Source organism: Heptranchias perlo, chromosome 10 (genome assembly GCF_035084215.1).
Source record: "Heptranchias perlo isolate sHepPer1 chromosome 10, sHepPer1.hap1, whole genome shotgun sequence".
In the NCBI taxonomy this organism is placed as follows: domain Eukaryota; kingdom Metazoa; phylum Chordata; class Chondrichthyes; order Hexanchiformes; family Hexanchidae; genus Heptranchias; species Heptranchias perlo.
In genome coordinates, this window is record NC_090334.1 from 84,579,045 (window position 1) to 84,593,716 (window position 14,672).

Below are 14,672 nucleotides of genomic sequence, written 5' to 3' on the forward strand. Positions count from 1 at the left end.
TGACCTCAATGTAAAGATGGGACTTCATCTCCACAAGGACTGTGCAGTGGTCAGTCCTAACAATACTGTCATGGACAGATGCATCTACGACAGGGAGATTGGTGAGGACGTGATCAAGTAGATTTTCCTCTCGTGTTGGTTCGCTCACCACCTGCCGCAGGCCAAGTCTGGCAGCCATGTCCTTCAGAGCTCTGCCAACTCGGTCAGTAGTGGTACTACTGAGCCACTCTTGGTGATGGACTTTGAAGTCCCCCACCCAGAGTACATTCTGTGCCCTTGCTACCCTCAGTGCTTCTTCCAAGTGGTGCTCAACATGGAGGAGGATTGATTTATCAGCTGAGGGAGGGCGGTAGGTGGTGATCAGCAGGAGGTTTCCTTGCCCATGTTTGACCTGATGCCATGAGATTTCATGGGGTCCAGAGTCAATGTTGAGGACTCCCAGGGCCACTACCTCCTGACTGTATATCACTGTACCGCCACCTCTGGTGGGTCTGTCCTGCCGGTGGAACAGGACCTACCTAGGAATAATAATGGAAGAATCTGGGACATTGGCTGAAAGGTTTGATTCTGTGAGTATGGCTATGTTAGGCTTGACTAATCTGTGGGACAGCTCTCCCAATTTTGGCACAAGTCCCCAGATATTGGTATGGAGGACTTTGCAGGGTTGACTGGGCTTGGTTTGCCTTTGTCGTGTCCAGTGCCTAGTGGTCCGATGCTGGGTGGTCCATTAGGTTTTATTCTTATTATGACCTTTTGTAGCGAGATTGTACAACTGAGTGGCTTACTAGGCCATTTCAGAGGGCAATTAAGAATCAACCACATTGCTGTGGGTCTGGAGTCACATATAGGCCAGACCGGGTAAGGACGGCAGATTTCCTTCCTTAAAAGGACATTAGTGAACCAGATGGGTTTTTGCAACAATCCAGTAGTTTCATGGTCACCATTACTGATATTAGTTCCATTGAGTTGAGTTAACTTGTCTCAGCAGAGGAAGTGATTTGGAGTTACCATTGGACTGAGTGCCCCTGGATTAGAGCAGAAATAAACAGCCCTAGTTTCTGCTCCTGGTTGATATCAGGGATTGCTGCTGTAAGATATGTGTGGATGTCAGGTGAGTTCAGTCTGGATTCGGCTGTGATGCCACTACTGTGAAATAGCCTTCTGGCACTCACTGTGTGAAGAACCGTTAGAGCAAGTCATCGAAGGGCACCAGCATCCATTAAACCTCACCTGGGATAGGGGAGGGGGGGAAATGGAGAAAAAGTATTACCAATGTACTAAACGTTTATCTTATGGTCTATTTAATTGCTAAGCAACTCAGAGTAATCAAGAATGAAAACATGCAGCGAAGTGATTGATCCATTAGAATTTGATACTTTGATCAGATGGGTAGTTACCGAGATTGACCAAACCAACACCATCGTAGAGCCCCATCACCACAACGTCTGCAGCAGTTCAAGGAGAAGGCCCAGCGTCATCATCTTAGGGCAGCTATGGATGGGTAATAAATGCCAGGATTGCTCGCTATCCACTTAGTCTCATTCCTCTGCCCTTTCCTCACACCTCTTTACATTTTTTCTTTTTCCACTATTTATCCATTTCCCCATTAACAGATGTTATGAAATCTGTTTCCACACTGTTTCTGAAAGGACACCCCATGTCCTAACAATCCTCTGCATAATAAAAAAAAATCTCCTAAACTCTTCCTTTTCTACTAGGAACACTGAAGCTTGGCCAGTGGCCGTAACACAAACACTTATTGTCCCCCCTGCCTCTTCAATTATAAAACATCAGAACAATTGCTGAACTAGCCCAAGGGTGCAGAATGTATTTCTCTGCCTGGGCAAGGAGCTATCAATCAACCCCTTCCTCCAACCACATCTTGTGGGACATGACCTGCCATGAGAATCAGGTAACTAAAGTTCAGCTTTTTGCATCCATTCAAGATTGCAGCACATCAACCAAAAAGACACAATGGCACCTGACTGGCTTTTTGAAGAAGCAAAAAAAAGTCAACTCTGATAGTCTAGCCATTAGCACCCAGATCTGCATTAGGCCGGGGTGATTGACTGAACAGTTGCGGTGATTGCTTGCACATATCTGTTCTGTTTGTGTGTACCAGATCTCAGTGTGCTGTTGTGGTTGTGAGTGTCTACCAGATCTCAGTGTGATGTTGTGTTTGTGAGTGTGTACCAGATCTCAGTGTGATGTTGTGTTTGTGAGTGTGTACTAGATCTCAGTGTGATGTTGTGGTTGTGAGTGTGTACCAGATCTCAGTGTGATGTTGTGGTTGTGAGTGTGTACCAGATCTCAGTGTGATGTTGTGTTTGTGAGTGTGTACCAGATCTCAGTGTGATGTGTTTGTGAGTGTGTACCAGATCTCAGTGTGATGTTGTGTTTGTGAGTGTCTACCAGATCTCAGTGTGATGTTGTGTTTGTGAGTGTCTACCAGATCTCAGTGTGATGTTGTGTTTGTGAGTGTCTACCAGATCTCAGTGTGATGTTGTGTTTGTGAGTGTGTACCAGATCTGTGTGATGTTGTGTTTGTGAGTGTGTACCAGATCTCAGTGTGATGTTGTGTTTGTGAGTGTGTACCAGATCTCAGTGTGATGTTGTGGTTGTGAGTGTGTACCAGATCTCAGTGTGATGTTGTGGTTGTGAGTGTGTACCAGATGTCAGTGTGATGTTGTGGTTGTGAGTGTGTACCAGATCTCAGTGTGATGTTGTGGTTGTGAGTGTGTACCAGATCTCAGTGTGATGTTGTGGTTGTGAGTGTGTACCAGATCTCAGTGTGATGTTGTGGTTGTGAGTGTGTACCAGATCTCAGTGTGATGTTGTGTTTGTGAGTGTGTACCAGATCTCAGTGTGATGTTGTGTTTGTGAAAGTTAATCATGTTTTGGCTTGAAGTTGTGTTTTTGAGCGTGTACTATACCGCGGCTTGAAGTTGTTCGAATGGTTTCGGTCTCATAATAGCTCTGTTCTGCCGAGATGCCAGGGGAAAGCGTCTCCTTCTGCAGGTATCGGTTGAGTTCCATTTGAATCAGATATTGATCCTCCTGCTGCATCGGCCGATTCTTCCGGCTCTTCGATTGAACGGCTGTTGCCTCTGCGCACCCTGAACAAGCCAAAGACAATTAAATAATTGTTCCATCTTCAGCAGACCATTCACATCATCTAACTAAAGATAAAAGAAATGCTTGCTTGTCGTGAATGACCAGTCAGACTGCTTCCGGTATTGCTGTACAGCCCTCCGAGGTCTCTGCACTGATCCAATTCTGGCCTTTTGCGCATCCCCAATTTTCATCGCTCCTCCATTGGCAACCATGCCTTCAGTTACCTAGACCTTAAATTCTGGAATTCCCTCCCTAAACCTCTCCAATTCTCTACCTCTCTCTCCTCCTTTAAGTTGCTCCTTAAAACCCACCTCTTTGACCAACCTGTCCTAATATCTCCTAATGTGGCTCGGTGTCAAATTTTGTCTGATAAAGCTCCTGTGAAGCGCCTTGGGACATTTTACAACGTTATAGGCACTATATAAATGCAAGTTGTTGCTGTTTGGTTGAGGGGGGGATGTTGGCCAAGACACCAAGAGAGCTCCGTGCTCTTTTTTGAAGAATATCATGGGAATTTTAAAGTCCAGCTGAACAGGCAGACGGGGCCTCGGTTTATCTGAAGGATGGCATCTCCAATAATACAGCACTCCCTCTGTGCTGCACTGGAGTGTTAGCCTAGATTATGAACTTAGGTTTTGGTGTGGGTTTCAAACTCACAAGCTTTGGTCAAGAGACGAGAGTGCGACCAAGAGAACCAACCCGATTACAGAACCATACAAGTTTACAGCACAGAAGGAGGCCATTTGAGCCATTGTGTCTGTACCTGCTCTTTGCAAAACCAGTCCAAAACCACTCTCACTGTTCTGCTCTCACTCCCTGTAGCTCTGTATCTTCCTTTGTTTGAAATATTTATCCACTTTTTCCTTAAAAGTTAGAATAGTTTCAGCAGAGACTATTGTATGTGACTCCAACAACACTCTGTGTAAAGAAATTTCTTCTGCCAATGACAGCAGTCGCGTGGCCTTGAAGGTAATGAGGGTTGAATCTGTCCGATAGCTGACTAGGTTTTGCTGCAATGATAACATGGCAGCTTCCAGTATTTCCTCAAGTTGTACTTTCCAGCTCTTCTGTGAACCTTTCACCCAGATCAGAAGCTAGCTAATGACAGAATTGAGAAAGCAGTAATGTCCAAGTTCAGATACAGTAACAGCTCAAATTACAGCTGTTGCAATCAGCAGGCAGCTTCAGGCTCTCGAAGGCTAAGCATATGCTGCATTCTTTGCTCTAGGCTGTCCAACCCAACTTTAAATAAGGCAGCAAAACCCAACTGGCGAGATAGTTGCCCCAAACTGAACAGGAATGGAGAGTTTTATAGGTATAAATAATCCACAAGGATACAGTAATGTAGTGGTTAGGTTACTGGAGTAATAATGCAGAGAACATGAGCTCAAATCCCACTGTGAGCAGTTTGAGAATTTGAATTAACTCTGAAAAAATCTGGAAATAAAAAGCTGGTGTTAGTAAAAGTGAGCATGAAGCTGTTGGATTGTCGTAAAAACCCAACTGGTTCACTAAAGGAAACCTGCCTATATGTGACTCCAGTCCCACGCCAATATGGTTGACTCTTAACGGCCCTCTGAAGTTATATCAAAATACTTAGGGATGGGTCAAAAATGGCATTGCTAGTGACGCCCACATCCAGAGAATTAATTTAAAAAAATATTCAGAACACTTTCTACTTACATAAGATAAACCAAGTGTTGTCTCTTTTTTGGTGAAGACTTAAAGGGAAAAGCAGTAAAATGTAACTTGACCAGTTACAACCTTAGCCCCATGCAAGGATACCCATTTCATAGAACCAGCACACTGAAAGGGCTCACCCCTGCATATCTACTCCACAACCCGCACCGTGAAATAAGCGATAGCAGACATTTAGAGGTCTGAGCTGAGTCAGTGGACTTCAGCTGGTGTAACAGTTGGGTGCTACAATTGGCCTCTGGTGGGGAGAGCGGGAGGTGGGGCGGGGGGAAGGAAATGAGCCAGGGTTCCAGCTCCAAATGACTGTGGGACAGTGTGTGAATCCGTATCAGGCCAACAGAAACTCCACTTCTGAGGATCCCTCACCAGTTGGTTTGGGAACATGGGTTGGTTCTGCACATGTCCGTAACTCAGTTGACCAACCAAAGGAAATGTCCTGGGAAAGCAGAGAAGAGGCTAGAGACTCACATAGGGGGAAGAGAGCAAATGGAGAGAGGGAGTGTCACCCCTGTGACACTCCAGGCCAAATGCCTGGCAGCTGGTCACAGAGCAGACTGGCTAAGAATAATATTGTGTTTTAACACATCAAGGAAGGGGAAAAGGAAAATGAGAAATCAATACATTCGAAATACAAATAAAAAAACCCCAATAACTGACCTGGCAGTAGAATGGTGCTGAGCATGTCCAGGAGGAGGTGGACCTGTCGTGGAGAAAGAAAGAAGTTGACAGACTCGATCTGTCCCTCCACATCCAGCTGTGCAAGAGAGAAACGCAGTTAAGTCACCGCAATCCTGCATGTAACAATCAAATTGATCTTCATCTCTTCTGAGTGGAAATCACACTATGTTTACCTGCTCCCCTGGAAGGTGCTGGCTCTTGCTGGGGTACGAGTTCAGTTATGTGGAGAGACTGAAGAAGCTGGGATTGTTCTCTTTAGAGCAGAGAAGGTTAAGGGGAGATTTAATAGGGGTGTTCAAAATTATCAGGGGTTTTGATAGAGTAGATAGGGAGAAACAGTTTCCACTGCCAGGAGGTTCGGTAACCAGAGGACATAGATTTGAAGTAATTAGCAAAAGAGCCAGAGGCGAGATGAGGAGAAATTTTTTTACACAACGAGTTGTTATGATCTGGAATGCACTGCCTGAAAGGGCAGTGGAAGCAGATTCAATAGTAACTTCCAAAAGGGAATTGGATGAATACTTGAAAAGGAAAAATTTGCAGGGCTATGGGGAAAGAACAGGGGGAGTGGGACTAATTGGATAGCTCTTTCAAAGAGCCAGCACGGGCACAATGGGCCTAACGGCCTCTTTCTGTGCTGTATGATTCTATAGGTCTACAGGTGCCAGAAGCCCTAAGGTACATTGCCCACGTGGCTATTTTTCACAGGTGACTCTAGACACTTACTGCTGGCAGGAGATTCGACCATGTCAGATCCTGTCCTATCACAACAACCACAGAAACTAGGGTCATTGAATAGCTATCAGGAGCAGGAGCCTTAGATGATTTTCACCTCCCTAGCTCAGGGATACTGAAGTCAACAGAGGTGCTCCATCTGAGGCCAGCTAACTAGGCACAAACCTCTGACCTTCTGGCCTGGGTGGCTTGGTACCACATGCGCGGTGCCTTGAACCGCTGAGTCATCAGGGAAGCTAATTATAATATTTACGAGGTAACTCTGAAGGGCTATCCACTCAGTCCCATTCCCTTTCCCCATTCGGCCCATTGCCCCAGTGCTCTCCCCTCAGTCCCATTCCACTGCCCTTTCCTCATTTGGTCCATTGCCCCATTGCTTTTTCTTTGAAAGAGCTCTCATTTCCCTGCCCTTTCACCAGGCTCTTTCAAATTTTTCTTTTTCAAATATTTATCCACTTATAAGCTGTCATGGATTCTGCTTCCACTCCTGCTTCTGGTCAGGCATTCCATGACCCAACAACCCTCTGGAAAAAAAATGCTTCAAACCTCTCTCTTCGTTTTTTTGGTGATTATCTGAAATTTATGTCCTCTAGTTACTGACTTACCAACTAGTGGAAATAGTTTTTACTGATGCACCTTAACAAAACCCCTCATAATTTTGAATACCTCTATCAGATCTCGTCTTAGCTTTCTTCATTCTAATGAAAAGAGCTCCAGTTTCTCTTGTCTCGCTGATAACTGAAGCCTCTCATCCCTGGTATCACCTTCTGCACCCTCTCCACTTCAGGCCTTTCTATGTATTATGTTATGAGGCTATGGGGTATAGGAAGAAAGGGGTTGGCGATTATAGGTGTAGATACATGATCAAAAACTCTAGTTATTGTGCTGCCTGGATTATCCTGGAGTTTTGCTACAGTATCTTAGGGAGCCATGCATCCACTTCACTGAGATTTCTGTTCCTGGTCATTTGGCCCAAGGTTATTCACCTCATTTGGGAGATAATTGACTAAAGTCCTTGATAGAATGGATTGTACACGGTCTGTGCAAGTAACGGGATTGTAGGGCAAGTGATATCCTCAGAATTTCTACATGAAAAAATATTAGCAGGTAAAATCAAAGAAAACCCAAAGAAGTTTTATAAATACATCAAGAGCAAGAGTATAACTAAGGAAAGAGTAGGGCCTATTAGAGACCACAAAGGTAAACTATGTGAGGAGGCGGAAGATATGGGTATGGTTCTCAATGAATACTTTGCATCTGTCTTCACAAAGGAGAGGGATGATACAGGGATTGTAGTTAAGGAGGAGGAGTGTGAAATATTGGATGGGATAAACAAAGTGAGAGAGGAAATATTAAGGGGATTAGCATCTTTGAAAGTGGATAAATCATCAGGGCCGGATGAAATGTATCCCAGGCTATTAAAAGCAATCAGGGAGGAAATAGCAGAGGCTATTGTACCGTTGTTTAAAAAGGGAGCGAAGGATAGACCGAGTAATTACAGGGCAGTCAGCCTAACCTCGGTGGTGGGCAAATTATTGGAATCAATTCTGAGGGACAGGGTAAACTGTCACTTAGAAAGGCACGGAGTAATCAAGGACAGTCAGCACGAATTTGTTAAGGGGAGGTCGTGTCTGACTAACTTGATTGAATTTTTCGAGGAGGTGACAAGGAGGCTCGATGAGGGTAGTGCAATTGTTGTAGTCTACATGGATTTTAGCAAGGCTTTTGACAAGGTCCCACATGGCAGATTGGTCAAAAAAGTAAAGGCCCATGGGATTCAAGGGAATGTGGCAAATTGGATCCAAAATTGGCTCAGTGGCAGGAAGCAAAGGGTAATGGTTGACGGGTGTTTTTGCGACTGGAAGGCTGTTTCCAGTGGGGTGCCACAGGGCTCGGTACTAGGTCCTTTGCTTTTTGTGGTATACATTAACGATTTGGACTTAAACGTAGGGGGCATTAAGAAATTTGCGGATGACGCAAAGATAGGCCGTGTGGTTAGTAGACTGCAGGAAGGTACCAATGGACTGGTCAGATAGGATGAAAAGTGTCAAATGGAGTTCAATCCATAAAAGTGTGAGGCAATGCATTTGGGGAGAGCAAACAAGGTAAGGGAATACACAATAAATGGGAGGATACTGAGAGGTGTAGAGGAACAGAGGGACCTTGGAGTGCATGTCCACAGATCCCTGAAAGTAGCAGGACAGGTAGATAAGGTGGTTAAGAAGGCGTATGGAATGCTTTCCTTTATTAGCCGAGGCATAGAATATAAAAGCAGGGATGTTATGCTGGAACTGTATAAAACACTAGTTAGGCCACAGCTTGAGTACTGCGCACAGTTCTGGTCACCACATTACAGGAAGGATGTAATTGCACTCGAGAGGGTACAGAGGAGAGTTACGAGGATGTTGCCAGGACTGGAGAATTTTAGCTATGATAACAGATTGGATAGGCTGGGGTTATTTTCCTTGGAACAGAGGATGCTGAGGGGTGATTTATGTAAGGAATCTTACAACACCAGGTTATAGTCCAACAGTTTTATTTGAAAATCACAAGCTTTCGGAGTTTACCTCCTTCGTCAGGTGAGTGAGTGAAGCATAGCATATATTAGGCTGGGAGGCGATCACAGCAATCAAAGGTGTCATTGGTGTTTAGACAGGTTAGCCACGGAAAACATTACATCCCAGTATACTGAATACACAGTGGGTCAGATTACACAGACAGATAGAGAAAGAGACCCGAAAGGCAGAGAGAGAGAGAGAGAGAGAGAGAGAGAATGTCCAGTTGTATTAAAAACAGATAACTTTTTTTTCCGCTGGTGGGGTTACGTGTAGCGTGACATGAACCTAAGATCCCGGTTGAGGCTGTCCTCATGGGTGCGGAACTTGGCTATCAATTTCTGCTCGACGATTTTGCGTTGTCGTGTGTCTCGAAGGCCGCCTTGGAGTTCGAGACACACAACAACGCAAAATCGTCGAGCAGAAATTGATAGCCAAGTTCCGCACCCATGAGGACGGCCTCAACCGGGATCTTAGGTTCATGTCACGCTACACGTAACCCCACCAGCAAAAAAAGTTATCTGTTTTTAATACAGCTGGACATTCTCTCTCTCTCTGCCTTTCGGGTCTCTTTCTCTATCGGTCTGTGTAATCTGACCCACTGTGTATTCAGTATACTGGGATGTAATGTTTTCCGTGGCTAACATGTCTAAACACCAATGACACCTTTGATTGCTGTGATCGCCTCCCAGCCTAATATATGCTATGCTTCACTCACTCACCTGACGAAGGAGGTAAACTCCGAAAGCTTGTGATTTTCAAATAAAACTGTTGGACTATAACCTGGTGTTGTAAGATTCCTTACATTTGTCCACCCCAGTCCATCACCGGCATCTCCACATCGAGGGGTGATTTGATTGAGGTGTACAAAATTATGAGGGGCCTAGATAGAGTGGATAGGAAGGACCTATTTCCCTTAGCAGAGGGGTCAATAACCAGGGGGCATAGATTTAAAGTAATTGGTAGAAGGATTAGAGCGGAAATGAGGAAAACTGTTTTCACCCAGAGGGTGCTGGGGGTCTGGAACTCATTGCCTGAGAGGGTGGTAGAGGCAGAAACCCTCAACTCATTTAAAAAAATACCTCGATGTGCACCTGAAGAGCCGGGACCTGCAGGACTACGGACCAAATGCCGGAAAGTGGGATTAGGCTGGGAGGCTCGTTTCTCAGCCAGCGAGGACACGATGGGCAGAATGGCCTCCTTCTGTGCCGTATATTTTCTATAATTCTATGATTTACCATACGTAGCGTGATTTACTGCCCCAGTGCTGCAATTTTGCATTAAAGGCCCCAGAGTTGGTGAAAATGCTGGTTTCTGAGGGGGTCTGAGTGGTAACAGACCACTTGCCCCACTGATGGGTCATTTTGCCTCAGCATTTTGCATTAAGGTCTTACATTACAGTGTTGGAACTGAAGGATTACTCTGTCCGATGGTGTATGTACTGTGTTATATCCGGGGTTACTGTAAGGAAATGGCTAATTGTTAACTTTTAGCTTTTGCCTGTTAAGTAAGTTTCTGTTAGAAGAACCGTTTAAATTAAAAGGAATTCCAGTCAGAGAGCTTTAGCTGATAACAAGTTACTGCAGAGACACAAGCAAGGACAGTCTTTGCTGATAAGAGATTCAGCAAGGCAACAAACTTTGTTAGCTCTAAGCCTTGAAAAGGCACCTGCCATAGATCTGGAAAATCAGGTAGTGTGAGTCAAGTTATTCCTGTTAAAACTGAAGTCCAGCTAATTGGATGAGGTAATACTTTGAAACATGCGGATTCTCACATAGCCTGAAAGAAATGTTTAAACAGGGAGGTGTTAGAATAGATACTTCAGAATTCGATAAGGCTCGGCCAGCCGATACCCTCGAGCTCGAAACCTGTGAATTCTCCGGTGCATTGTACCATATGTGTGATCCTAAGTATATGTGTAATTATTAGTGGTAATAGTTGTCATTGTGTATGTTTGATTATTGGTAACAATAGTAATCATTGTATATGTGTGATTATTGGTAATAATAGTAATCATTGTATATGTCTGATTATTGGTAATAGTAATCATTGTATATGTGTGATTATTGGTAATAATAGTAATCATTGTACATGTACGATTATTGGTAATAGTAATCATTGTATATGTGTGATTATTGGAAATAATAATCATTGTAGATGTATGATTATTGGTAATAATAGTAATCATTGTAGATGTATGATTATTGGTAATAATAGTAATCATTGTATATGTGTGATTATTGGTAATAATAGTAATCATTGTATATGTGTGATTATTGGTAATAATAGTAATCATTGTATATGTCTGATTATTGGTAATGATAGTTATCATTATATATGTCTGATTATTGGTAATAATAGTAATCATTGTATACATGTGATTATTGGTAATAATAGTTATCACTGTATACGTCTGATTATTGGTAATAATAGTAATCATTATATACGTGTGATTATTGGTAATAATAGTAATCATTGTATATGTCTGATTATTGGTAATAATAATCATTGTATATGTCTGATTATTGGTAATAATAGTAATCATTGTAGATGTCTGATTATTGGTAATAATAGTAATCATTGTATATGTCTGATTATTGGTAATAATAGTAATCATTGTATATGTCTGATTATTGGTAATAATAGTTATCATTATACATGTCTGATTATTGGTAATAATAGTAATCATTGTATATGTCTGATTATTGGTAATAATAGTTATCATTATACATGTCTGATTATTGGTAATAATAGTTATCATTATACATGTCTGATTATTGGTAATAATAGTTATTATATATGTCTGATTATTGGTAATAATAGTAATCATTATATACGTGTGATTATTGGTAATAATAGTAATCATTGTATATGTCTGATTATTGGTAATAATAGTAATCATTGTATATGTCTGATTATTGGTAATAATAGTTATCATTATACATGTCTGATTATTGGTAATAATAGTAATCATTGTATATGTCTGATTATTGGTAATAATAGTTATCATTATACATGTCTGATTATTGGTAATAATAGTTATCATTATACATGTCTGATTATTGGTAATAATAGTTATTATATATGTCTGATTATTGGTAATAATAGTAAACATTGTATATGTCTGATTATTGGTAATAATAGTAATCATTGTATATGTCTGATTATTGGTAATAATAGTTATTGTTGTATATGTGTAATAGTTATTGTTGTATATTGGTAATAATAGTAATCATTTTATGCTTAATTCCTATGAAAGTCAATAAATGCCTTTGAACCCAATTAACTTGTGGAATAACTTATAAATTAATAAGTAAGAACATCCTGTAATAGTTATTGTATATATGCCATGCCAGTTCTGGTACTTGTGGAAACCTTGTGCTCTCAGTGGGAGCACTTTTCAACAAAGCATTCAATTCATTTGCAGCCAGTTTATCGAAAAGAAAGCACAGGACACTTGGCCACAGCTCCTGACCTTAGCGACTGGAAGTGCTTCATTCTGTTTTAGGGTGAGTTCCAGTTCCATTTTCCCTTCACAGCTCCCAATCTGGACCGGATCGAAGTGCACGGCATCAGAAGGTTTCCTCGTGAATTGGGGGTGGGGTTCCGAAACTATTTTTGGGTTCCAGCTTGGAGAGAGCTTTGGTTCCATTTCCTGTGAAGTAAAATGATACAATGCAGCTGAATGATTTCACATAAAAAAATATTATTCAGCCTTAGCCGGGCACAGTTAGTAACACTCTCGCCTCGGAGTTAGAAGGTTGTGGGCTTGGAACCTGTTCCACAACCCAAGCTGACACCGAGAGTTTGCTGCATTGTCAAAGAAGCCGTCCCTCCGATGAGCTGTTAAACTGAGGTCCTTTCTATTTATTTTGGTGAACATTAAAGATCCCAAGGCACTATTTGAAGAAAAAAAAACTTACAAAAAATACAGCACCATTCACGACTTCAGGACATCCTAAAGCATATTACAGCCAATGAATTACTTTTGAAGTGTAGTCACTGTTGTAATGTAGGAAACGTGGCAAAATGTCAGCAAAATTGACGCCCATGGAATAAAAGTGGCAGTGGCACCAAAGATACAAAATTGGTTAAGTGACAGGAAACAGAGAATAGTAGTGAATGGTTGTTTTTCGGACTGGAGGAAGGTATACAGTGGTGTTCCCCAGGGGTCGGTACTAGGACCACTGCTTTTTTTGATATATATTAATGACTTGGACTTGGGTATACAGGGCACAAGTTCAAAATTTGCAGATAACACAAAGCTTGGCAGTGTAGTAAACAGTGAGGAGGATAGTAATAGACTTCAAGAGGACATAGACAGGCTGGTGGAATGGGCAGACATGTGGCAGATGAAATTTAATGCAGAGAAGTGCGCAGTGATACATTTTGGCAGGAAGAATGAGGAGAGGCAATATAAACTAAATGGTACAATTCTAAAGATGGTGCAGGAACAGAGAGACCTGGGGGTATATGTGCACAAATCTTTGAAGGTGACAGGTCAGGTTGACAAAGCGGTTAAAAAAGCATACGAGATCCTGGGCTTTATAAATAGAGGCCTAGAGTACAAAAGCAAGGAAGTTATGTTGAACTTTTATAAAACACTGGTTCGGCCACAGCTAGAGTATTGTGTTCAATTCTGGGCACCGCAGTTTAGGAAGGATGGGAAGGCCTTAGAGAGGGTGAAGAAAAGATTTACTGGAATGGTTCCAAGGAAGAGGGACTTCAGTTATGTGGATGGACTGGAGAAGTTGGGGTTGTTTTCCTTAGAGCAGAGAAGGTTGAGAGGAGATTTGATAGACGTGTTCAAAATCATGAAGAGTTTAGATAAAGTAAATGAAGAGAAACTGTTCCCATTGGCAGAAGGGTCAAGAACCAGAGGACACAGATTTAAGGTGATTGGCAAAAGAACAAAAGGCAACAAGAGGAAAAACATTGTTATGCAGTGAGTAATTATGATCTGGAATGTGCTGCCTGAAAGGGCGGTGGAAGCAGATTCAACCGTGGCTTTCAAAAAGGAATTGGATAAATACTTGAAGGGAAAAAATTGCAGGACTACAGGGAAAGAGTGGGGGAAAGGGACTAACTGGATTGCTCTTACAAAGAGCCAGCACAGGCTCGATGGGCCGAATGGCCTCCTTGTGTGCTGTAACCATTCTATGATTCTATGCGGCAGCTAATTTGCACACAGCAAGGTCCCACAACAGCAATATAATAATAACCAGATAATCTGTTATAGTGATATTGGTTGAGGGATAAATATTGGCCAGGGCACCTGGGTGAACTCCCCTGCTCTTCTTCGATTAGTGCCGTGGGTACTTTTACATTCATCTGAGAGGGCAGATGGGGCCTGAGTTTAACCATCCTTTCAGGCAGTGCATTCTAGAATTCTCTAACCTAGAGGGCTATGGAGGCTCAGTCGTTGAGCGTATTTAAGACTGAGATCAATAGGTTTTTGGGCTCTAAGGGAATCAAGAGAAATGGGGATCGGGCGGAAAAGTGGAGTTGAGGTCAAAGAACAGCCATGATCTTGTTGAATGGCGCAGCAGGCTCGAGGAGCCGAATGGCTAACTCCTGCTCCTATTTCTTAAGTTCTTATCATAATAACTCGCTGTGTGAAATTTTTTTTCCTCATGTCGCCTATAGTTCTTTTGCCAATTACCTTAAATCTGTGTCCTCTGGTTACCGACCCTTCTGCCACTGGAAACAGTTACTCCTTATTTACTCCATCAAAACCATGATTTTGAACACCTCTATCAAATCTCCCCTTAACCGTCTCTGCTCTAAGGAGAACAACCACAGCTTCTCCAGTCTCTCCATGTAACTGAAGTCTTTCATCCCTGGCACCATTCTAGTAAATCTCCTCTGCACCCTCTCCAAGGACTTCACATC

General features: G+C 42.5%; 1 protein-coding gene across 3 annotated transcripts in view; it reads right to left on the minus strand.

Annotated features, from left to right (window-relative positions):
• LOC137326742 (autophagy-related protein 2 homolog B-like) overlaps nt 1-14,672 on the minus strand; it is a 128,215-nt gene that overhangs the window by 95,110 nt on the left and 18,433 nt on the right. For all 3 annotated transcript variants that reach the window (XM_067992114.1, XM_067992115.1, XM_067992113.1), the window contains exons 6-8: nt 12,256-12,435; nt 5,470-5,566; nt 2,934-3,116 (exon numbers count right to left, since the gene is read on the minus strand). In XM_067992114.1, the coding sequence (XP_067848215.1) occupies nt 2,934-3,116; nt 5,470-5,566; nt 12,256-12,435 (460 nt within the window). The remainder of the gene's footprint in view (nt 1-2,933; nt 3,117-5,469; nt 5,567-12,255; nt 12,436-14,672) is intronic.